At 32.2% G+C, this 24172-nt stretch overlaps 1 protein-coding gene and 1 long non-coding RNA gene across 2 annotated transcripts in view; both read left to right on the top strand.

Moving 5' to 3' along the window:
- LOC126739617 (BTB/POZ domain-containing protein KCTD3) overlaps nt 1–24172 on the top strand; it is a 96513-nt gene that overhangs the window by 51206 nt on the left and 21135 nt on the right. Inside the window, exons 8-11 of the mRNA XM_050445375.1 lie at nt 13333–13472; nt 13527–13778; nt 13832–13899; nt 19038–19219. Coding sequence (XP_050301332.1) covers nt 13333–13472; nt 13527–13778; nt 13832–13899; nt 19038–19219 — 642 coding nt within the window. The remainder of the gene's footprint in view (nt 1–13332; nt 13473–13526; nt 13779–13831; nt 13900–19037; nt 19220–24172) is intronic.
- On the top strand, nt 13931–15884 carry LOC126739621 (uncharacterized). The gene is made up of 3 exons (XR_007661670.1): nt 13931–14594; nt 15448–15609; nt 15668–15884. It is a non-coding gene; the product is annotated as an uncharacterized LOC126739621 (long non-coding RNA).

The following is a 24172-nucleotide window of genomic DNA, read 5'->3' as shown; positions in this document are numbered from 1 at the left end:
TCCTCGAAAACGAATCGACCGATTTAAAAAAATCAAACGCCAAAATAAAAGACTTTTAAAGACCTTTTAAACAAGCTATTACTCGATACCCCTTGCCATTTAAAATTTTTAAGGGGATGACCCTGAGTGGCAGAGGGTGAAAGGGGGTGAAGTAATTTTAAGTTAGAAAGTTGTCCCTCTTGACAAACCTTTTGACGTATTTCGGCGTTTTTTTTTAAGCAGTGGTTTTCGATAAATCCGTGTTGAGAAGTTTTCAAATGAACAAATGAACACCCTGTATATCGATATACCAAATTTAATTTGTGTATCTTCAAAAGTAAAAAAGTTATTAAGTGTTTCCTTTTTCCTGTGTCACCCGGTATATATTCAGCAAACAACGCAATTACTTATATTACACAATTTACAAACTTTATTCCTAAACTAATTGATAATATTCTAATTGGCACTTATACAACTTAATTCATGCTCACTGGGTGACGAATGGGTCACTGTAAGGTAGTTTTAAAATTTTAAAAATAAAAGTCATAAATGTATTTCTTTACTTTTTTTACATACGTCGATTACAAGATCAGAAGATTTAAAACTGCCATGTTCATATAAACTAGGTAAAACTTCCAATTCTTTGCCAATTACAAAATTTTTATCTTCTTTACATGCAAAATTCATTCCATCTGCATCATATATCATATATGGAAATTGCTGCGAGACTCAATATTACAGATGTAGTATTCCCGCAATATTTCTGTAACATAATTTGCCGACAGGGTATTGTAGGCAATAGTCAGTTTTTACCTTTTAGTGATTTCGAACATCAACCATAACCTTCTTACTTTTGGTCATCATATAAAGACATAAGCCGCTGGAAGTTTGATGCAGTCGGAAACTTGACAAATTTTCTGGAAAGTCTCGAAGAGCTTAGACTCTCCAGAGGAGTTACATAAGAGCAATTGGTTCGCTCAGCCCTTGAACTTTTTACCAATTATGCTTTACTTTGGTATCGCACGGGTATTTTTCGAAATTAGGATGATTTAGTAACACATTTTCGACAAACTTTCTTGCCATATGACTTTGAGTTTAGCCTATGGAATGAAATCCGTCGTAGAACTCAGGGAGCCCAAGAGAGGGTATTAGGATTTATCGTAGCCATGGAAAATTTTTTCCGAAAGCTACCCACTCCTCCCTCCGAACCAACTAAGCTTCAGTTGTTTAAAACAGAATCTTTTGCCTTACCTGCAAGTGCGACTAGCAACTTACAACATTCTTCTATGAAAGAATTAATGTGTTTGTGACGAGCTATCGAATAAACAGAGTTACGTGTCCAAAAATTTGTACTTCCACCCACTAAGCGGTTATACGGTATATTTGTTAAATGATATAGTTGCTTGAAGTTCTGTAGTAAAACAGCGTGGAAAGGAGGCCGAAACAGGTCAAAACAGTGTGGAATTATAAAATTTAAGTTAAACAAAAAAAATTTTCCTAGTAAGAATATTCAGCCTGTTTAAATATATAGATTGGGGAATTGAAGATTACGCATTGTCCAAAATAATGGCAACACCGCTTCCTCTCATCGATGAGCAGCCGCCTCAGGTCTTCTGATCGGTATTTGCTTTCCTTTTTACAAAATAATAATAATAATATAAAAACGCCTCATTTTGCTGTGTGACTGCATGCTGCATTGTTGAATTTTAAAGCGCTATTATTTTTTTCTCAACTTATTATGGCAAATTATTATACTCATCCCGAAAGAGTTAAAATATTTAATGGTTTTATGGAAGCGATTCGGCAGTAAAATGTAGGAATTTGTTTTCAATTACATTTGAAAATAAACCGATTCTTGCGCAAAACAAGTTTAAATATGGTTTCGAATTTTGAGATTTTGTCTTTTGTCTGATCATTTTGTCTTCACACTAAAGTGCAAGGTTCTTTTATCGAAAGGTTCGAGAAGCAAGAACAACTGGAAGGAATGGTTTGTAGTCTCCTAGAAGTGGATAATACGATCAAGTAGAACTGTTTGAAAGTAAGCAGATATGGACCATAAAACTGTTACCGATATTTGAAAAAACCATGGAATAAAATGTTTTAAATATTCCAAAACTCAGGAGATATTTCCCGAAGACCGGTGGTAAAGAATGAAATTTTGTGAAACCATGATGGAGAAAGCCAATGGAAATGACATTTTGTTGAGAAATATTATATTCTCCGATTAATCTTCTTTTCGATTATATAGAAAACACAATCCTTCCGTTGTTCGATATTATCCTCGGGAAAATGAGCACACAAGTTTTGAGCTCCGTACTTAGTATCCTTAAAAATTGAAGGTTTGTGCCGGTATTTTGCGCTATTTTATTGATGTTACTTTAAAGGCCTAAAAATACCTTATGTTGCTACAAAATCAATTTCTTCTTGCCGTTCAAATGCTCTCTGACTTGATACCTGGGATCGGTCTATTTTCAACAAGACTGCTGTCCTGTTCATAATGCGGTTATAGTAAATATAATTTTTAACAAATAATTCTCCTAACGATCGAATCAGTAGTACTGGTAATATTAAATGGCCTCCTAGATCTCCAGATTTATCCCCAAATTAGTTTTATTTTTTGCAGTATCTTAAGAAAAGCATTTAAACAAACACGAATTTACTAGGCCAACAAATCTAGACGAGTTGGGAGAGAAATTACCAATTCTATTTCACCAGTCAGAAATTCTTTTGGAAGTACGAAATGGCTTTTGTGATAAAAAGGTTATTATTTATCATTTACCCAGAGAAGCCTCTTTGAGCCTTTTTGTTTTAACAAATTAGTTTTTGTTAAGTTTATTTTTATTTCTCCAAATTATTAGACATAAAGCCAGAAAGCGACTAATATACCCTTTGTATCCCTTATCAGTAAATGCTTTGCATTTTTCTTCAATTATTTGGTTCGATAGATTACCCATTACACAAGCCTTCAAATTTTTATATATGTTTAATTATTTTTATTTTTTTAATTTCATTGCCCGTGTTATCATTTCTGGTTTCTTTTTACCCATAATTTGGATCGGTCTTCGTTCGGCTCTGTTTGTTCTTCGTTATTTTTTGTGATATTCTTAAAAGAGGCAACGTAGGGATAATTTAGGTGAAGTTACTTGGACAAGCATAAAAACCAAAAACGTTTAGCACGTGGCGTTTTCTTTATGAGGCTTTGGCGTGCATATAATTTTTGTTATACAGTGCTTTCATTTCAAAACAATCCACCCTTAATAACTTTCTTAAGGAGTAAAATTCTCTATTCAACGGTACCAAAAAAAATGAAATCGGTAAATGTGTAAGCAAATTGTTAGCGAAAATGTCTAGAAATAATGAATATTTTATTTACGCCAAACTTTGATATGTCAAATGGCTACCCCATGGTGTGATACATTATTTTAAAGGGCATTCATTATGCTATCAATTGTTGTAAAAAAAAATAAAATTGATTGACCAAGAAGCAATTAAAGTGTAAATCGGTAGGGTAGAAAAACAAATTTAATTAGTTTAACAAATTTATTTTATTAAATGTTCAAAATGCGCGCCGTTATCAGCAAGACAATAAAAAAGCCTATTTTCAAACTCCTTAGGAACATTGGCAAGGGTCTGCCCGCTAATTTCTCTGCATTCTTGAAATTCTTTTTAAATTCTCAATACCCTCAGGTGAGGTTTTATAAACTTTGCTTTTTAAGTAGCCCCAAAGAAAAAAGTCTAGTGGGGTTAGGTCCGGAGTCCGCGCAGGTCATTCGATTGCACCACGTCTGCCAATCCACTTTTCTCGAAAATCATCAAGCCACTCTCGAACTACCAAAGTGTAGTGCGCGGGAGCTCCATCCTGCTGAAAATGTATATTATTTTCATTCAATAATATAGCACCATGTTGATCTACTTGATTTTCCATAGATTGGATGATGGAAGGGTATATTGCATTTTCTAAAAGGTTTAAATAAATTTCGCCAGTCAAATTTTCTTCCAAAAAAATGGCCCGATTATTTCATTCCCAAAAAATTCCTGCCCAATTCCTTCCCGAAAAACATGCGGATTTTCATTATCCCAGTACCTACAGTTATGTCTGTTCACCAGGCCATTTAGAAAAAAGGTCGATTCGTTACTGAAGCAAATGTTCTTCAATAAATGGGGATCGTCGTCAATTCGCTGGCACATCACTTCACAAAATTGAATTCTCCTATCAAAATCATCTTCTCCGAGTTCATGAAGAATATGAATTTTATAAGGAAAGAACTTTTTTTTTTTTTAATACTTTTTGTACGGAACCAGTGGAAATATTTGTTAGTTTTGCGGCCTTTGGTATAGACAAAGTTGGATCCATAGCAAATTGTCCTAGTACTTCAACTTGGCATGCTTCATCGACAACTATTTTCATATTTTTTCTTATTGCAAATCGATCCCGTCTCTTCAAATTTTCGTATCAATTCTAATACGTACTTATGGCTCACGTTTTTATCTTGATACCTTTCATTAAATGCTCTCGCGGTTCTGCGAGCACACCAATCTTGAGTTCCATAAAGGAAAATTATTTCTATTCTTTCGGCTAGCGTCTACATCATTTTATTAACTTACTGTTTTAACTAAAATTGAAAAATTGCACGCGTCAAACTGACAGTTTTAACAATAATAAATCGCCTGCTTCTTACACGCCTTAAAAATGTAAGTTATTGCAGTGTTTTTTTGTACCTATTAGGTAGGTTTCGGAAAAAAAATAAGTGAAATAAATACACATACAAAGTTATAAGACTGCAAAGATTTTTGCAAAAAATTTGACGACACTCTTTTTTCTCGCAAATAACGGTACACATTCTTTACTTAAAAAAATAAATAATTTGCTTGAACTAAATGTACTGTTTGTTACCACACATTTTAACTTCTAAATTGCTTGTATTTTTTTTTTTTTTTTTGATGATCTATTATAAAAAATGTAAGAATTTTAAAATGATGTAGGTATCATTCATATCATATCAATCATTTAAAATACCAAAGTTTGGCGTAAATAAAATATTCATTATTTCTAGACATTTTCGCTAACTAATTGCTTACACATTTACCGATTTCATTTTTTGCTGGTACCGTTGAATAGAGAATTTTACGCTGCTTACTATGATGTATCACACGATGGGGGTTCCCATTTGACATATTAAAGTGAGGTTAGCTGGAGGTCAGGAGGTCATTGACAGAACTTCAGTAAATGCATAATTAAACGTCCCACTGTATATCGAATTTGACGTGTTTCTTTTTTTTATTTTTAAGAAAGGTATTAAAGGTAAAGGTAAAAAATAAAAGTAAAGGTGTTAAGGGTGGATCGTTTTGAAATGAAAGCACTGTATAAGATTATATATTACACATATAATATTACATATTCATAACTTTGCACCCAGACTTTTTTACGCCCAAAAATGCTTACCTACATCCATATCTTCAGAACTAGATTCGGCATGAATTATACTTGGATTAATTCGCGGTAAGCAATTAAACCAATAGGTAAGTAAGTAATGCAGTATTCGCCTTCTACACTTTTAACGTCAGAAACACAGTTCTTCCATTAATTGGTTTTGTCGATTTCAATGACCGTTCGTATATTGTTTAGCACAGACGCACTTAATTGCGGTGTTTGATTCATTTTGCGCAATAATTGCTCTCCAGATCATGTCAGTAGGATTGAAAATACAATAGTATGGAAGCAATCTGGTATAAAATGAAGTGGGCATACGATTCGAAAAAACTGTCTAGAAAATAAACGTTTTTGAGCTTTTGCTTCTTTATTACTGCTAATAATATTTTTTTTGTGTCCTTTAAAAGGACTTGCATGTTTTTTTCTCGCTATAAATGTAACTAAATCAGCCTTTCTACTACTAGTAATATAACTTATGTTGATTTTTTTTTTCGAAATGGTCTACAGGTTTCACCTATGGAAAATTTATATTTTAGTTTATTAAACTATGAATCAAACGTCAAGTTGTAAAAAAAGTATTGTGACTATTTGCGGATTAAGAACAAATTTTACACAGGGTGCAGACGAAAAATTAGAAAAGATAAGTATATTTTTTCATATTTTTAATCTAATTTAACCTACCTTGATAACGTTATTAGATGTAATTACCGAAACGTTGGTTCAAATTAAGTATTTTTATTAAATAAGTAAGTTTTTCTCATAGTTTTCAAGTTTAATATTCATAATAAAGTTAGGGAGGATATTAAACAGAAGAAACGAGGTCAAATATCAATAGATTAAACCTCATCTCCTGGGTATATACAAAAATCTATTATACCTTAAGTAAATTATTATATTTTTAAGACTTATTCTACTTACATTAAAATTAAATATAACGAAAGGTTTCATCAAAAATTGAAGTTTATATATCTTTTAAATACGAGTATGTGAATAAGTCTATTTTATTCTTCTTTTTACAGACCTATATATTATGGTACGCATCTTAAAAAATGGTTGATTCTTCGAAACATTATTTCTACGTACAAAAGGGGTGGTCCAATAGCGCCCCAACAAGAAATATAAATTAAAATTTTTTTATACAAATTTTTAAATGGCACTTTCTTAGGCTCAAAAATGCGCAACTTTGCCCTAAATTTAACTCTTATCTCTTATATTTACCGAGATCCCAATAGTGAGCTAGGAATTTGTAACACACCGTATAATATACAGGGTGCGGCAGAGATATATTTATATATGCAGCAGAGAGAGGAAGTTTTTGAAATAATCATAAAATCATTAGTTTTTGCTTTAGGGATAATAGACCTAAAGCAAAACCTTGGGAAGGTAGACCAACATACACAAAGACATAGCATTTGATAATACCCGGATGGATTTTCAGTTGTGGAAAAGAATATCAGGCATATGGTGACGGTTTCCATTGACACATTTTTGAAGGCGTTCGCGGCAACTAGCCTCGACTTTTTGTAACAAATCTTTATTGATTTCACTAATTTCTTGGCAGATTGCATCTTTCAATTCATCTAATGTACAAGGAATTTTCATAGGCGCGGGACTTAAGGTACTCCTATAAAAAGAAATCACACATGAACATGTCCGGGGACCAAGGAGGCCATAAAACGTCACCAAATCTTGAAATTAAATGCACATGAAATTAATAACACACCCCTCCCTTCTCTAATGGTCAAGCGCTACCTGTCCTAAAAACGTTCGCTCTTTGTACCGCACCCTATATAATATCTAGTAAAAAATAATGTTTATAAATAATAGAACGCAATACAAGTTAATATTTCACTTATATTCGTTTATTTCAAGAAAAATGTAAAATAACAATAATAAAACCTATAAAATAATTGCATTTCCTATTTTTGAGCGCGCGACTCTGTTTCACTGGCTAATTTTCTCTGCCCGCGTATTTACATTGTCTACTACGATACGACTTACATAACGAAAACGGCGTGTCGGAACACGGTATTGCTTATCACAGAACACAAATATATAGAGAAGTGGTGGTTGCATGCAAACTGAAAGAAATTCTTCTGACAAATCAGCTAGCGGCCTCTCGCTTGGCAGCGGAAACTGTTGTAACTAACTTGACAGTTTGACGTGTCTAAATGGACCAATCGAAATGGTAGAAAGGCGTGGCCAAATTAAGGCGGGAAATCACATTTTATTTAATCTGACAATCTTATCATTTAATCGTAATATCTAAAGCAAACGCCTAATCAAAAAGGTTACTCATAGAAAAAAGAGCTTATAAATAGGTTAATTTACTGCAATAATCTACGAAAGTGTACTAACAATAGTGTACAACATATCACCAATTGGACAAATGGAAATAAAACAATGTTTTTTTTTGCTTTAATACATTTATTATTTAATTTTCCTGGAAAAAAAAATTATTATGATAAAAAAAATTAAAATGATATACATAATATTGAATAATTCATTATAACATACATTATATAAATTAGAATTAATCTAAAAATGTTTAAAATTATTTTGTTAGCACTGAACTACCCTAATTTTATACAGATTAGAAAAGGTTGTCAACATTTTTGTGCTATTTTCTCATAATACCTCTAAAGGCATTCCCATTAGGTTAATAATATCCTCATTTTATTAACACATAGAGTCAATAGAGGATTAATTATTCTTATTTAATATGTACTTGTATCTGTTTCCTAAAGAAAAATTAAACAGATTTTAAAATTATTTAAATTATAATCTAAATATTAATTTTTAAAATTAATTAAAAATTCTATAACAGAGTATTATCGAAAGAAACAATATATCCATCGACAAAACAAAATAAACTCTTTCAAAACGAAAACAACTTTTTAGTAAAAGATATATCACTTACATAGAATATATTTGTTGGTCTCTTATAATACTAACAACATATCTTGGAACTATAATATTACTAAAAACTTAATTCAAGGATAGATGTTTACATAAAATAAAAAGAAACTCTTAAAAAAACAAGTTGTAAGAAAAACATAAATTTTGATCCATTCCGGGTGCTCAGGTCTCTTAGCCGCTATTCGTATGTCTTGTCTCAGTGAACAGAGGAAGTGGTATGATACGAGCAGGAAATAAAATAAAAAAATAGACAGTGCAAACCTTATAAATCAATTTACTAAATGATTCATGTAAAAAAAGTAAGACAAAATAAATGTTTAAATAAATATGTATTGTAATGTAAAGCCAGGGGTATCAGCATTATTAAAATTTGTGGAGAACTGTGATATCAGAAGAAATTCTATAGCTCAAAGTCTTAATAATATTTACATTGCATATCCCTCTCCATGTTTTTCTTGTAATATGAACTGAAGGAAATTAAAAAAATCTTTTATTACTGTTTCTCAGAAACATTTAAAATATACATACTCTTACATCAAGGTCAGGAAACTTCTTCATTGAAATCAACTGAATTTGATTTTATTAAAGACTAAAGATTGACAATACAAAAACATAATAGTAATAAATAAAATCAGATTTTCTTACCAGAAACCTGGAATTGCTTGTCGCAAATTAATTAAAACACCACTCCCAATATTGAAAGGGAACTTTTAGAAAAAAAGTCTGTATAAATTTAAAATAACATCCTTAAAACAAATAGCAAACTCAACCCACGCTGGCATTCATTGAAATGAAAAACAAACTCAAATGGTATGACAATGACAAATGATGTTTTATCAGTCAATGTCAACAACTGTCTGTCAGCTCCCTGTCAATTTTGCCAAGCAAGATGGCCGATATACGATTCCGATTTTCACCATACAAGTTTCATCCATGTGTTGCTTATACTAATTTTTCCTTTCTACCTTACAAAGTCTATCACTTTACGACGCGACGCCGCGCCGCATACAAAATACAGATTAGGATTAAATTTTATTTACAATTTTTTACAACAGGAACATAAAACATAAGGATAAAACATGAAAGTAGGTAAATAAAAAAAATACATTATTTAATGAGACTTGGCATTTGGAGTATTTTTGTTAATATTTGACATCAGGTTTAGTTTCTTTTTAGAGTGAATTAAATTTTCCTCGAATTTAGCAGGTCTTGCAGATTGCAGCCTTTTGCAACCAGAAGGTAGGCCTGGCCCTATTTTTCTCTTGGTTTGGAAGTCGGTTCTACCCCAATTTGTCGACCACGCTGACCTAAGACACTTCTTTTGCTTGCCAATTGACAAATGAATGATTGCACTTGTATGGCAGTAGTTAAATTTTTAAAAATGTTGTTAACTTTACGTATTGCATTAGTAAGCTCGAGGTTGGGATTTTTTAATGCTATTTTTGTAATGTTCAGAAGATTCGTTTTTAAATTAAGAACTTCTTCTGCATGTCGTTCTTCCATCAATTTGTTGGATGAATTTACTTGCTGGGATTCGACTATATTTGTTTCGAAATTCATCATTGGTAAATTATGAAATTTATTTTTAATTGGATCAGATTCAATCGGAGTTAAGGCATTTATGTCATCATAGAACGTCTCAGAAATTTCACTCCCTAATGCTAGTTTTGCAAACGCTACCCTGTCTGTGTAGCTCAATGGAAGTATCAATTAGTAACGAAAACTGTTCCTGAACTGCGCAAAGATGTTTGCAAAACCGTCCTCCTACGCCAAAATGACAATCACATAATGCTACATCTGTATAAACTGTATAGAAGAGTTGCTTACATTCTACCTGAACAGACATGAAAAGTTCGATCATCTACTTTATAAACATCTAGATTTTTAGCTTTTCTGGAAAAATCTAAATCTAAATATGCTAATTTTGACCGATTTCGTCTTGAGTTGGCAAACTCTAGTAAATGCCTCTTGTGATACGTTTCCAAAACAGTGAAGATGAAATCTACTAAAGCACATGCATTAAATGCTTTACACCTCTGAAGAACAATATCTTTGAATACCCGTATAGAGGCTTCTACAAAGTTGTTTGTATTATTACCTCTCGTGAAAACATCTTTTCTAAAGCATAGACATCATTCTATCTTTCGTTTCTATAGTGAAGAAATGTGATTTAAAAGGAGGGGATACTTCTTGCATCGATTATCAGACGGCATGTGGTCGCACTGCGATTCAGCTTCTTCAATACAAGAGGAATCAATTACAGACTGGAACATTTTCATAATTTCCTTTCTATGTTCTTTGGCAATTTCATTCTCAGATGACCCAAGCCATCTCCAGAATGCTTGTGTAAAGTGAAATGAACAGATAAGTAAATGAGATTGTGGAATTGAATCAACAAAAACAACAAAAACCATTTCTTTTGAAAATTCATGTGAATGAGCCCGTTTCATTATAGGAGTAATAATCACAATTATAAGTGGATTATCTTTTACTATTATTTCTCCTCCACTAGGTTCAAGTAGGTTTTTTTCTTAATTACTTCATATACGCTTTTCTCAACACGAGTTTCAAAATTTGCAGCTCTAAAATAAATTAAATAAAACTATTTAACTGATAACATAACGAATATTTGACAAATGGATATATTGTAAGTTTGTGAAGCGAGGTGGTAAGTCAAACTAGTAAAAAGTAAGATACAAATTATTAGTGCGATACCTAAGAAGTTTAACTACACTTATGGGATAATGGCCTAGTAGCTAAATCCAACTGCGGTACCTCACAGATAAGTCATATATTTTAAATATATCAGTCTAATTTAGCAAAACATTTTAATGAAATGCCTTATTTTTATTGTTAATTTAAATATAAATCAGAACACTTTAACGCTTCAACTTCTGGCGAATTAAAAGCTTCATTTTTATCTGAATACCACGATAAAGCAATTTCCAAATAATTTTAGCAATCGTGAAAAAATTTAATGTGCTTACCTCCATTTGTCATATAAATATCTTATTTGCCGTTCGTTTGGATTTATTTTAGCGTTAGCCAATGTTTCTTGAAACTTAAAATTTTGCATTAGGGACAATTCGTGAAATGCTTTAGCTGCACTTGGACTCATTCCTTCGTCAAAATATTTTAAAAACGCTTTTTCAACGTCTTCTGTGATTCGTAAATAGCTATATGCTTCAGCCACATTAATTCGATGACTGTGTTCAAATGTGACCTAGAACCGAAAACGCAACTAATTTTTAGGCAAATTTGCATTGAAACAATACATATAGCGAGCAACTCTAAGTTGATTCCATTATGCAATAAAAAATAAAGCTTAAATGAAAAACATAAAAAAATGTGTTTCATTTTAAAATATAAGTGCCCTAATATAAACCATACAACCAGTCAACTGTCTCATAAATATTATGACTATTAAATTAAACTTACCGTGATAATAGTATTTAACCCTTCTTTCAACAAACTATCTCGTCTTATGCTATTTCTAGTAGTTTTTTTAAATTTTTACATCGATTTTGGCCTCACAGTTTTTATTACGTTGTCTTGTATTGTTTCGTATTCGTTTAACTACTTTCCCAAGGGAACTATGCTGGCACACATACACTTTTCGATATATTAAACGCTGAACGTTCGTATATGAATATCGAACAATCCAGTTAGTTGACGTGTAATCTCCAAAATCTTTCTACGATCTTGTCACAAAATGTTTGTGGCTGTCCTTTTTTATCATTATAGTGGACACGTATTGTAGACGTATATTTGAAATCTTCAGCAAATTCAAATTGAATTAACTGAGCATTAAATCGAGCACAATATTCTGAAAGTAAATTTTTGATTTCTTCCATATTAATTAACGTAAGATTCAAATGCGAACGCAATTCAAACACCCTCTCGTTGGACATGGCGGCTTCCAACTGTTCTAACGTAACCTAAACGATGATATGGCGTCATAGCGCGCTAGATTTTTCCCCTTACAGCGGTGGCGGCGACGTAATGCGATAGAGTTTCTAAGGTAGAACGGGAAAATTATTAAAAGCAATCTCTACCGTGTTTCAACGCACGATTTCTGTTAAGTATGTCGTATCGTAGTAAACAATGTAAATACGCTCCCGGCCCGTCCACAATTCAATCCCAGCATCGAGAGAATTTCGTATCTTCGTCTATTTCACGTTATCCGCACCGAACTTGCCCATCTTTATCTGACAAATATTGATTGTTGAACGGGCCGGGGTGCTGTGGAAAGACTCGAATCGACCGTAAATATATACGGGGATCGATCACTAAATATCGTAATATATTTTGCAGTTTATTTTAATGCGTATATGTAGTATGTTGATTGTATTTTGTACATACTCAATTTTCGAGCTTGACCAAGTAACTTCACCTAAACTATACCGCATCATCTTTTAGTATTGGAAATTGATTTAAAACTATATCTTAGATTATGACGTCAAACTAGAAGAAAAACTTAAATATGCATTTTCGGTCACTTGTTTTGCAAACTGTTATTGGGAAAACGACGAAAATGTCTACTGTCATCGATTTTGTCATTTGTTGGTTTTAATAATTAAAACACTTATAGCCCAGCTTGGTATTGTTTTGCAAATTAATTTATTTACACTACAGAAGTACACCCATGTATGAACAAAATCTTTTAATAAATTCAATATTAAAAATACTTTACATCCACAAAATTCGGGTTAAATATCCTTCACAGCACAAATTGTCGCAGCTTGAGATACCGCTGTATCTTTACCATTTAATGAAGGACAAAAACCGATAAGTTTTTTGTTTGGCCGCGTGAACATAATGAACTTAATAAACTATATAAAATTTCAAGTTTCTATAATACTTATACTTTCTATGAAATAATTAAGTGGTCTATTTAAGATTAATTTAGAAAAGTTGCCATTATTTTTCAAACTATTAATAAAATGCTCTTAAGATCATAGAAGGGGTTCAGGAATAAAAAAATACATTCTAATCCCCTGTAGATTTATGCGGCAACTGGATAGAGATCGCATATGGCACCACATCGGGGGCAGTAAGGGTCATTGTACAGCACCCAGAAACTGTGGGTCATGGTCCTCAGCTGTTTCAAACTTTCACTGTACACCAGAGTAGAGTTACTAAGGTAAGATTTACAATGAAACTTAATAGGGTTGTATTCAATCTTTTAATATTAAAGGTCACTCTTTCGGAAAAATTCTTAGTTTCCGTTTGTTCGGAGTATAACCACGTGCGTTCCTGGAGGGTAACCAGGTTCAGAGGCATGTTGAGCACCCAGCCAGGCTCTGCTCCTGAAGCCTCTTTTAAAATAGTCGCTTTAGAGCCGGCCGATCCTGGATTGGGCCCTCTGGGTGGCCTCCCTAGTGGATTGGCGTCTGCCTCGTTGGCCGGTAATGACTGTGGGCCTTTTGGGGAGCAAGACGATGAACAAGTAAAGTTGGTTTTGAAAGAGTCAATTGCAACTCCTCTTTTTTTTCCTTTTAGGTTTTTGTGCAAAAGGTCGTACCAGATGCTGATCAACTTTTTGTAAGGCTTGCCAGTAATGGAAAGAGGTAATTTATGTAAAAACATGAAAATGTTACATTTTATTTATACAGGGTGAAATTTTGAACTGGAATAAACTCAGTATTGAGCCTATTTATTTGTTGAAAAAATAAAGGATTACCGGTTCTTTCATTTTCAGTTTGGCCTTAGAACATTGAAAGGCTAGAATTAGTAAACAACAACTTTGTTTGAGTCCAACATGTGCACAGGGGCAAGAGGGGTGTGTTGTTTACAAACATATTTGCCGATTCTCTGTTGTCAAGTCGACGCGAATTTCCAACGAAGGAAATTTTTTGCTATATTTTAACAACCATTATAACGTTAATTTAACTTACTTGTGTTATATTTTATAGGAAAATTTAAATTAAAAAAATATAAATACTACAATTAACCTATTTAAGAATAAATATAATATCCTTAGGCAAAAAAAAAAACAAAATTATTAACATTCTTATCCCTAAAACCGTTTCTAAAAAATTTGAAGCGACAACACCGGAACTTAAGCGCCTGAGCCATACGCATAGTGTCATCTGTCAAACGGCTTTTTGTTTATGTTCGGGATTCGTGTATTTTCTTTAATTTTTTGGTTTCAAAAGGAAAAAGGCCCCATTTTAGTGTTTTTTTAAATTGCTAGGATGGCAAAAACTTGTGTCGTTTGTGCCGCATCATGATAAAAAGGTGATTCAAGCCGATCTTTTCACAAGTAAGTACCGATACTTTCATAACATCACATCATGGGGTAACCATCATCATAAACGTAGAATAGGGGATCTTATAGATATAAACCTAATAAAAACTTGAATGTGAAAGTGTGTGTAAAATACCAAAATATTTATATTTTTAAATCTAAATATATTTTTGAACATATTCATCTATCAATAGGCTATAAAAAATATAAAACTAGAATTTTGTCCCTGGTTTTATTGCAGGATTTTATGTTTTTTTTGTTGTTTTGGCAGAAAGATGGCATAATACCCATATACCTATCTATATATAGTTATGTTTTTTAATATAGACATTAGGTAGATAGATGAAATTACTAATTTTTTATTGCCTTTAAAGAATTTTGAAATTTATTTAGATATTGATAACTATGTATAGTTAATTTTGTCTTTCCCTAAAATTTGGTCGATAATTTTTTTTTGTTTTACCATATTGCAACTTATAATAATATATATATAGTAATTGGCACCACATATTAATTTATTACTGTAATTTTTTTGGCTTTTTGATTAAATATCAAATATTTATTATAAATTGCCTAATATATGCCCAAAGAGAACAATGGATTTCATTAATCGAAATCAACACAATTAAAAAGAATATATTTGTTCAGATCACATCCTTAGAAGTGATTTATTATATAAGGAAGATAATATTATCAGTAGCCAGACTTTATTAAAAAAATCAGCTCTACCTTAAAGGTAGTTTTTTTTTAATATATTTTTCTAGTATAAAAAAATCGTCACAAAAAGTATTAGTGTTACTCATATAAGCTTTATTTATACCTAATACTTATTAAATTAGGTATGTGTGTAAAACTATTTTTTTACTAGGATTTCTGATGCACTGGTTAAAAACACAGCAGCCGATAATTCAGTTAATTTACCAAGTGATTTACCCTTCAAAGCTGCAAGGGTAGTTTTCCTGAAGAGTGCAAAAACTTCTTTAGCTTCCAAAATGATATAAAGTACAAACAGTGAAGCTAATATAGACAAGTATGGATAATTAAAATAAATTAATATTCTTGATACACCAAATTTTGTATAATTACAGATCTGATCATTCATCATCAACAATAACTGCATCTGAGATTAATAGTTACTGTGGGGTCTAGGTCAACAATTACTATTTCCCATCCAATCCGTTTTTGTTTAACTGCTACACATTCCCTGACTCTGCCAAGGAAAAGGTAAAAATACACTCAAAATAGACATCATTATAGCACATTTAAAAATTATTGTTCAATTCTTTCTCTAAGTACAAATAAGACTTTAATGCCATGTATCATCTTATTCTATATATCTTATTTAAAAGTGATATAGTATTTTATTGTGTTATATTTGTAATTAAATGCAATTAATCAAATGTATGATATTTCAAAGATTCTTTATAATAACATACATTTTATTGATCAATTGGATTATCATAATACATTTTTTTAATTTTTTCTTTTTAATATTGGTAATACTATATTTTTATGTATATTACTCTAGGGTAAAATGAAAATGATATCCTGAGGACTTTTTAAAAGCTAAATCACTTGTCACCAAATTATGGAAAAAAAAGAACAAAAAACTAAAATTCAAAGATTGCAACAAACAAATTTGCGCCAAAGAAATTGAATTAGATGTCTCAAGTTATTATTAAAATACTTAAGAAATATTACATATATTACATATTTTATTTGACTTGTAAAAGTACTTGTTTGTATATTACTACTAATAAACTATCTAATCTAATCTATTGTACATAGTCTTTATTCTTAGGTAAGCTTTGTTTTTTAGTATAAATTAATCTGATATAATAATTGGTATTAGGTATTATATAGGTCACTGTTAAATGTCTCAAAACCATGGTACAGGCTAAATACTCATAATAAAAATCTTATAACCTATAAAAAACCTGCAACTCCTTCACAATTTGAACCTCCTTGTAGTTTTAACTCTTTCCGCTGAAGCAATACTGTCCTTTTGAAAAAGTCAACACCATAGAAGTATATATTATGTGATTTAAAGTAAGTGATGTAAAAGTGAATTTTGTATAATATAATAATTATAATAAAATTTTGCAAAATGTTAAAAATTTGTGTCTTAAAACATGATTTATTAAGAAATCTATAATATTATATTAATAAAATATTTTATTTCCATAAAAATGCTTTGACAAAAATGCTGCCTTTTATTAGGACCTTCCTCTAACGAAGTCCGTTAAAAAAACACATAAATAGCTCATAAATGGTAATATTACTTATATTTAAACTATAATAATTAATAAAAATTTATCAGGTAAATATTTGTTGACGACGTCACTGGTAGAGAGTGCTTGTATCGGTGGCGTCAACAATGCGTTCGAGCGGCGTTGCGATGCCATTAACGTTTTCTCGTTGCTTCATACTTTATTTTCATTTATTTAACGTATATTGACTTCGATATAGAGTATCTTATCAAATTTATTTTAAAAAAATGCTTGATATTTTATTAAAGGGGAGCAGTAGTATTGTTTTAAGTTTTCGGAAAAAACTTAAAACTTTTATGATATTATAAAGTGATTTTTGCCATTTCTCTATAAGCATTTGGCATCATTGTATCAGAGATGTTGCAAGCAAACAAACCTGCCCATAGTTCCACGGCATGCTACTTCTAGCCTTTCAATGTTCTAAGAGTTTGGCACATTTTTTTGGTCTCTTTATAAAATTTACCCTCTTTTGAGGGTAGAAACCACTCTCAATTTTATTTCAAATGTGAAGGTATGTTTTATGATAGCGAAAGGGAATAAAAAAAGAATATGATTCACTATTTACTTTTGCATTTTGGTAAGCTAGAAAGCCAGAAAAATAATAAAATGTTGCTATTTTAGCAAGTGGATTTTGCCTGTGCGGAATGTCTAAATAAAAAGGGAAAAATGTAATTAGTAATTGATAAGGTTTTTTGTTTACTTCTCTGTCGCATTCCAATGGTCACTTTATTTTTAGTTTGGCAAAAGCGAATAATTTATCTGTTGTAGTATTTTGTGCAATTTCAATTATTACTTTAAATAAGAAGTATTTTCATACAAAAATGGGTTATTTAACTGAATCACTAAAAATTTTAATCTTAATGATGATGGGCTTTGGAGTCAGATCGCGTACACAAGAAGAAGTAGCAGTTTTATTTCACAAAAGACACCCTAATCTTCTAGCAATTTCCCAAAGCACCATCAGCAAAATTGAAAATGGAGTGAAGTGGGCCATGTGAGAATCAACCGAGAGCAAGGCAGTCTCGAGTTATGGACGAAGAAACGCACTTATTTTTTTTACCGACTCTCTAAGAAAATCCTAATACTCCTGTTCGACAGGTTGCAAGAGAATGCAACATAAGCCATACGTCTGCACTAAAGTTAATAAAATCATGTCAAATGCGTTCTTATAAAATGCAATACGTACAAAATTTACTAGAAGATGATCCGGACCGGCGTCTTCAGTTTTGTGAAGTGATGATGAATACACTTAATCAGCATTTAGCAGCTTTGGATTGGATTCGGTTTACAGATAAGTTTACTTTTAAACTCAATGATGAAGTCAATAAACAGAACTGTCGATTGGTCCACAGAAAACCCTAACTGGATACGAGAAATACACATTCAGCGTCCGCAAAAACTTAATATTTGGGCAGGCATAATTGGCGACCAAGGCATTGGCCCAGTATGCCTTCCAGCTAACTTAAATGGCACTACATATTTGAATTTTTTGCAACAAGAGCTTATGCCAGCTTTGACTGCTTTATTTTCTCATCGAGCAGAAGCAGATTTTCATGATGATCGAATATGGTTTCAGCAGGATCGTGCTTCGCCTCATTACGCCCAAAACGTGCAACACTATTTGAGTGAAGTGTTTCCAAACCGCTGGATAGGAAGAAGAGGTACCATTGAATGGGCGCCAAGATGGCCCGACCTTAATCCATTGGATTATTTCCTTTGGGGTCACCTAAAAACGAAAGTTTATGTAACAAGATCAGAAAATTTAGATGAACTTAGGCAACGACAATCGCCAAATAAGTATGTCCAGATATGATTCGTAATGTCAAGAATTAATTTTATTTTAGATTAGGGTTTTGCCAAGAAAAAAATGAACATTTCCAACAATACTTTCGATTTTTATTTCTTTCTAGCTTCCTAGCGTATCAAAATGCAAAAGTAAATAGTGAATCATATTCCTTTTTTTATTCGCTTTCCAACGAGCTATCATATAACATACCTTCACATTTGAAAAAAAAATTGAGGGTGGTTTCTACCCTCAAAAGAGGGTAAGTTTTATAAAGAGACCAAAAAAAATGTGCCAAATTGAAATTTTTAACAAATAAATAGGCTCCCTAGTACTGAATTTATTCTAGTTAAAAATTTCACTCTGTATAATATCTTTATTTAATATTTTTTTGCAATGTTTTAGGGTTTGCGTGATAAAAGCTGTAGATGGTAGTACTGTCAGTGCCTTTTGTGTTCACGAGTGTGAAGGATCGAGCAGAATGGGTTCAAGGCCCAGAAGGTTTATTTTTACCGGACATTCGAACGGCTCCATTCAGATGTGGGATCTCACCACTGCTTTGGATCTTTTGTATAAGACTGATACTGGTATGTAATCCTTAATTTTATCATTCATTAATGGAAGTTCTATTTTATCCGTTCTCTCCACTATATCATTATTTTTCGATACTTTCTTTTCCTACGTAAATATATACATAGAATTCCCCTAACTCAAGTGTAAAGGGTTTACAAATTTGTGTAAACCATTATACAGGGTGTTCCTTAAAGACGTGCTAATATTTAACCCTTTCGTCCCTGAATTAAAATATGTTGAGTTTAAGTAATAAATAGTGTAAAGTATTATTGTTAGGATGCCTAACAATGAGTTTTTATTAATATAAATTTTTGTCAATAGTCAGGGAATGGTGGAGGGGGTGGTTCATATATGTACCAGCAGGTATTTATGGTGGTACACATGTGTACCATCAGGTATGATCGAAAATTTCATAAAAATAGAAAAAAGTGCTATACCAACATTTATTTAAAAAAATAAATACAAAAACGGCTTTGCAAAGTAGAAAATGAACCTAATTAACTATTTGGTATAATATAACATAAAACAGAACTTGCACAATGGAATATTGCACTCTCGGCAAAGAGTTTTTGTTCTTGTTTGTCTTTTCTCTTCAGAACATCTAGTGCATCTTCTTCTGGTTGATCCCTCTACAGGCAGATGTAATGCTAAAGATCCATATATTTTTCTTTTTCTTGAAGGAGCGCCTTGTTTCGGTAATTGTAAGCTTGTATATCGTATACTTTCTGCTACTAATTCTTCTGCAAGTGTGGTAAGGAAGGAAAGAAAAGAAATGCTCTCATGTTTACGCCTCAGTTGATTATACATTATCCACGAATTTACTGCACACATATTCAGGAATGTGTAAAACACCTTTTTCCACCACTTTGCTGATTTTCGATCATGATCATATAGCCCAATAAATTGATCAGCCCGATCAACCCCTTGCATTTTTTTTCTGTAAAAAGAAATGGCCTCTGGACATTCGATATTTTGTTGTTCACCGGTTTTGCTTTTTTTGATAATTGTTGTCAAATTGGGCTTATGACAGTTACTCATTAGCAAAACTTCCTTTGTATCCTGCCACTTTACACAAAGTAATCCAGAAGAAGTGCATCTAAATTGAGATTCCCCTTTTTGGAGTTTGTCTCCCATAGTTGGTACATTCTTGCGATTGGACATGCAAGTTCCCAAGGCTGCATAGTCTAGTGAAAGTAACAAATTCACACTTGTAAAAAAGCGATCAAAACACAACACAACATCGTTTTCTTTAACTGTAGACGCAAGAGCTGTTACGACTCGCTCTCCTAAAGTTAGGGATTGATTTTTAGCGGGAATTGGGTCCTCTTTTCCAGAGTAAAGTAAATTTTTGAGCTCAAAGTCATGTAACGATCTCTTGAAAAAGTTTTTTGAATTGTGCTATTTCCCATTGACTCCTTCTTGCTCCAATAATTTTTTAGGCTTGGAAGGCGATTGTAGCACATAATGAACATGCAGCCAAATAATTTCTGTATTTTTCCTTTGTCAGTCATTGTCTCATTTCTTTTTTTTAATTGGTTTAGGATTTTCAGACGTTCATTTGTACAACTTGCAATGTGCCAGCAGAAAATGGTTCCGAATCTGAGGATTCTTCAATAAGCTTTTCCAGCTCTTTTCGTGAAAGCGGACGGCGGCGATCCATATTGAAGCTGAAATCAAATAGACGTAATTACAGACCTGTTGGTATACATGTGTACCATTATAAATACCTGCTGGTTCATATAGGTACCACATGAACATACCCAAAAACATAAAAATAAAACATAGTTTTGACCTACCTTTGTAACAGCACTGCACTTGCAATTGAATAATAAATAAAACTTAATAAAAAAAACTGCATAAATAAGCACTTTGAGTGTCCTAAATAACTAATTTTATTGCAGCAATACTGCCGCTACTAAATACACGTGCTAACTAAATCAACATAACCACACATTTACCACAATGCATATTGTAGGTACACTGCGGAAGCCTGATACACCGAACCGGTACACATTTATACCAAATAAAACACTTTATTTTACAAACAGGAATTTTTAAATTTGCCTGGTACATATGTCTACCGTTCGGGACGAAAGGGTTAAGGGGGTGATTTGTGGGCCTATTTTAAGAAAAAAAGCTCCTATGAATATATATCCTAAACGTCTTAACTTTTGAGATACAGGGTGTTAAAGTTTTTTAAAAAAATCAGTTTTTTAATAATAACTTATACAATATTGTAGAAATTTTTATGAAATCTGGTACATATATTCTATGCATCAAGAGGTATTTTTTGATGTGCAAAAAAAATATTTTCTCTGCAGTGCCCAAGCAAATTAAGGGAACAGATTTTATACAAGAAGTAGGAAAAGTTAAAAATTTTTAATAATTCAGGAAATACATGTTTTTAACGTTTACTCATGTTTAAAAAATAAATGGGAGTAAAAAAGTACCATAACGCGTCTTTATATAACGCAAATAAAGTCGCGGAGTCGATCAATGGTCAATGAGCTGTGATTTGAAATGTAAAATTGTTAAAAACTATCGCAGCGCGTCATTAATTTGATTTTTAACTATTTATTGAAGTTTTTCGTTTCCACGGTATTTTTCTGAATATCAGTAATGGCAAATTATACCAATGAAGAAATGGCAGCAATGCATTTCGTATATGAAATTTATCCGAATCGTGTCCTACCCAGATCTTTCTTTCTTGTCCTAAGATATCTTTTCAAATATTCATCGTCGACTTAGGGAAACTGGTTGTTTCAAGAAAGGTACTCCGGAAGGTAGACCTTGAACTATCAGAACCGCTGAAATTGAGAACGCGGTGCTACAAGCAATCGAAGAACTTTTTTAGTTTCGTGTTTGTGACCCAATATCTTTAATATTGCGGAGGGTTGTTGAGTGGGTCAGAAATAAAACAGACACATTTATAAAAGGAGCGTAGAATTATTTTTAACATGGGTTAAATTGTAGGTGTTCTTGTGTGCAAACTAGAATCAACAATAAGCCAAGAAAAAAAACATAAATGTGTTTCAATTATAACTAAAGAAACCTAGACTTAGTGTCCTGAGGATGACTTAATATAAGTCGAAACGTCGACATTTAGGTAAACAGGATTCTGTTTTATTTCTGACCCCACCCAACAACAATATTAAATCGAAGAACTTCCTGAGACCATTACGAGGAAGATCGCTAGAACTCTGCATATCTGTCATCAAAGAGTACAGGCATTACTTCCCGGAAATTTTCCGCAGCGAGTGAACTTCTGTCAGTGGTATTTCCAGAATATTATACTAAATCCGCAGTTTAAGTCACAGATTTTGTTCACAGACGAAGCAAATTTTTCTCGGAACGCTATTCAGAATTTTCACGATCATTTGTGCGCAGAAGAAAATCCCCATGCCATAACGAAAACCCATTTTCAACACCAATTTTTTCTACCAGGGCGCCTTGATGGTCGGTCATATTTACAGTTAGTCTCTCGAAGAACTGCCTGGGCTTCTTGAAGATGTGCCACTTCTGTTAAGAAATCGAATATGATACATGCACGATGGTGCCCCTCTTCATTTTACTTTAATTGTCCGAAACCATTTAAATACCTTTTATCCGAATCGATGGATCGGTCGCGGAGAACCACAGCAACGGCCAGCAAGATCCCCCGATCTCAATAACTTAGATTTCTTTTTATGGGGGGCACCTTAAAACTCTAGTTTATAAAACTCTCTAGAATATTTAAGAGACCGAATAGTTGCCTCGTGTAAAACTATCCGAAATACGCCGGGAATATTTGAACGGGTGCATAATTCTATGCGTAGACGAGCGGAAACGTGTTTACTTAGTGAAGGTGGTTATTTTCAACAATTTTTATAATCAGTGTAATTAAGATAAAATACATTTGAGCCGTTTATTTAAGCTTAATTTCATAAAATTAAATAAAACTCTTCTTTTGCACTTAAAACCCTGTTGTTTTCAAAGTGAAATTAGGGTATTTCTGAACCAATTGCCAATTAATTAATCATACTCAATAGCTTAAAAAAAAAAAAAACCATTTAATGATAATTAACACCAACAACTTACTTTTTAAGACAACAGCTATTGCCATCATCGATGTTTATGAAAACGTCATTTATTCATGCATAACTAGATAAAGAAAAATTTGACATTTAAAATCACAGTTCGTTGATCATATCAACGACCAATAAGAAACATGCATAGGCAATTCCGCGACTTTATTCGCGTTACGGCACTTTTTTACACCCATTTACTTTTTGAACTCTGAAGTTATAAACATGAGTATTTCTTAAATTATTTAAATTTTTTAACTTTTCATACTTCTTGTAATAAATCTGATCCCTTAATTTGCTTGCAATCGACGAACAAACATTTTTTCACCGCATTAGATTTTTAGGGAGGTAAAATTGTTTTAATTTTTTTAAGCGAAAACCATGCGTCGGACGAAAAAAACCAGGAGATCAAATTTGCTAAAAAGTGATTGAAAATTTTTAAAATAATTTTTATTTTAAGAAAAAGCAGTGACGTAGTATTGTTTTCACTAAAAATATTCAATAGAAGATCTGTAAAGACGCCACTGGTAGAGAAAACATTTTTTTTGCACATCAAAAAATGAGTCTTGATGCATAGAATACATGTACCAAATTTCATAAAAATGTCTACAATATTGTTTAAGTTATTATTAAAAAACTGATTTTTTGAAAACTACACCCAGTATTTCAAAAGTTAAAACGTTTAGGACATATGTTCATAGGAACTTTTTTTCTTAAAAAATGGGGCCAGGAATCACTCCCTTAAATATTAGCACGTCTTTAAGGAACACCCTGTATCCTACTTTCCTTAAACAGAGTCAATAATTGTTTGTTAATCTTGATACTTGTCAATACTCATGTCGCCATGTTTTTATAAAAATTATATGGTCGAAAATTTTTATAAATATTGCCTTATCCTTATTT

The sequence above is a fragment of the Anthonomus grandis genome, chromosome 8 (assembly GCF_022605725.1).
Source record: "Anthonomus grandis grandis chromosome 8, icAntGran1.3, whole genome shotgun sequence".
In the NCBI taxonomy this organism is placed as follows: Eukaryota; Metazoa; Arthropoda; class Insecta; order Coleoptera; family Curculionidae; genus Anthonomus; species Anthonomus grandis.
The sequence above is the reverse complement of the archived record's forward strand: the minus strand, read 5'-3'. Positions and strand labels throughout refer to the sequence as shown.